This window comes from Cupressus sempervirens, chromosome 1 (assembly GCF_028749045.1).
Source record: "Cupressus sempervirens isolate cs-2001-9-10 chromosome 1, ASM2874904v1, whole genome shotgun sequence".
NCBI lineage: Eukaryota > Viridiplantae > Streptophyta > Pinopsida > Cupressales > Cupressaceae > Cupressus > Cupressus sempervirens.
In genome coordinates this window covers 385,817,514-385,820,052 of record NC_143118.1, presented here as the reverse complement: position 1 = coordinate 385,820,052, position 2,539 = coordinate 385,817,514, and the positions used below count along the sequence as shown (strand labels likewise).

The 2,539-nt window shown below is 35.0% G+C and overlaps 1 protein-coding gene across 1 annotated transcript; it reads left to right on the top strand.

The window, feature by feature from the left end:
• The first annotated feature begins 597 nt into the window (after nucleotides 1-597).
• LOC149577908 (caffeic acid 3-O-methyltransferase 1-like) lies at nucleotides 598-2,048 on the top strand. The gene is made up of 3 exons (XM_089826437.1): nucleotides 598-1,321; nucleotides 1,446-1,510; nucleotides 1,602-2,048. The coding sequence occupies exons 1-3, from the start codon at nucleotides 613-615 to the stop codon at nucleotides 1,893-1,895; spliced, it is 1,068 nt and encodes a 355-aa protein (XP_089682563.1). The 5' UTR covers nucleotides 598-612; the 3' UTR covers nucleotides 1,896-2,048.
• The last annotated feature ends 491 nt before the right edge of the window (nucleotides 2,049-2,539 follow it).

Here is a 2,539-nt window from a genome sequence, read left to right as displayed (position 1 = left end):
CACATTTGAAAAATATATAAATTAATAATAGAATACACCAAACAAAAGAAAGAAATAACACATCTTCTTAGCCAAAGACTTAGAATTAAAACAAAGAAAATTGCATCCACCTTTAGTACCCTATATTGTCACTTATAAAATAATTAAACAATTCATATTGTATTTAATTGCTAGCTTCTAATACAAATGCAAAAAAACATAAGTAACATTTTATTACATATTAGAAGTACAAATTTCTAGTAATGAACGTCTATATCATACCGCGATGTAGTACAAACGAAATTGATCATTACATCTTACTGGGAAGGGGAGGATATCAACAACTAATAGAACTACAATACTTTTGACTAATACCTAATATTATTATTTATAAAAATCGTTTTACTATTTGCATAGACTTCAATTGTGAATTTCAACACATGGTCAAAAGTTACGACACGCGTACTGAATTCAGCTCTCAGTTTCGATGAATGTAAAACACTTTGAAAACTATGCTAGATGAATTGAACAGCGTTGCAGACGGCATAATGTTGAACACATTTTAATATCTACCAACCTCCTTCTCGGGCTTTCTTATAAATTGGCAAGTTTTGTAGAACTGGTCAGACAAGAATGGCTTCCTTAGAATCTTCCATGGAAGCTCATCTCCGGCTCTATGAAATATTTCTTTCAACGGCCAAACCCATGGCCCTTCAAGCTGCTGTCTTGCTTGACATTCCTAACATCATTGCCACCCACGGCAGTGAAAACCACATAACTGTAGAGGAAATTGCTTTCCATATTTCTGCCTCCACAAAGAAACCTGCCCACGTAGGCCACCTCTCTAGAATCATGAGGCTTCTTGCTTCCATTGCTGTCTTCGCCGAAGAAAAGACTGTAGATGATAGAGGCGCTCCCACATTCAAATACGGCACGACTGCGCTCACCAAGTTGCTGGCGAATAATGAGCCCGAAGAATCTTGTGCACCCACATTATTGTTCTTAAATCTGAAATCTATGACTGATGCTTATCAGCATCTTCATGACTCTGTCACAGATGGCTGCCAACCATTCACCAAGGCCAATGGAGTGAACATTTTCGAGTACAACAGCTGTAATCCTGAGGCAAATAGATCTTTCAATGACGCCATGACTGCTCAGACGAGTTCTGTGATTGCGTCTGTGTTGGAGGTGTATGATGGGTTTAAGAGGTTCAAGAGCGTGGTGGATGTTGGCGGAGGAGCAGGCTCTGCAATATCTACCATTGTTAATCAATATCCCCACATTCACGGCATCAATTTCGATCTTCCACATGTTATAAGGACTGCTGCTCCTTCAAAAGGTCTGTAACGATAGTTTTAAATGTTATTAGTTTATAGTCAGCATGCAGGTTGTTTAGCTTGTACTCTCTTGTATACCATAGAAAGCTTATATTGAGTCTCTCTAATAGAAATGCAAAATTTCAGATGTAGAGCACGTGGAGGGCAACATGTTTGACCAGATTCCACCAGCAGATGCAGTTTTCATGAAGGTATTTTTGATAAATAATAATTATTTTCAATTTTTAAAAAAAATTTACATAATAATGTTTCTGAGAGCTTCTTTTTATGTTGTAATTACAGAGGATTTTGCACGACTGGGATGAGGAACACTGCTTGAAAATCTTGAAATCGAGCTATGAGGCTATACCTGAGGATGGAAAGATACTAATTGTTGATGCAGTCATTGAAAATGAAGAAGGGGCCAAAAGGCGGGTGGGACTGCTGTCTGATGTTTTAATGATGGCTGTTTCCATAGGTGGAATAGAGAGAACGGAGGATGAATTTAAGAGCTTGTTTTATAAAGCCGGTTTCAAGAGTTACAATGTTATCGAACTACCTTACTATCATAAACTCATTCAAGTGTCTAAGAAGTGAGAAAATATAGCAAACAAGAAAATATGCTCAATAATAATGATAATAAGCAGTGATATGCATGCAGCAAATCTGCAAACCATTGGTTATTCATGTACTGTGGGATAAACATGGAATAACTTAAAAGTTTTATTTATATAAATCATTATTGAGATATTTAATCGACTCGGACAATGCATATTTGTATAATTTAATCGACTCGGACAATGTCTATAACATCCTAATTCTATTGTCAAAATATGCCACTTCAGTATTGAATTTGAATCAAGCAGATGCAAAAATCAAATCTCAAGATGAAACATTAAAATTTGAACTGAAAATCATTAAATCACACATTATTGCATTTTCTCTAGCCAATATAAGTCAAATTAACATATTTTTGAGACAATCTTTAAGTTATTGATGGGTGTTGAATAATATGCATAATAATTAAGTTCATAACATATATCAGTGTAATAAATTGAATTGAAAGCATGGTAGATCATCTCTAGCACTACTCAAACAATGAATACCTAGTTGTGGGACCATAACGAGGTGAATAACTATGATGAAAGTAAAATAAGTTTGAAAAATATGTTGGAGGATAGAAAATCACACAATGTAGAAAGAATACTTATTATGGGTAATTATATATAATGTAGAAGAAT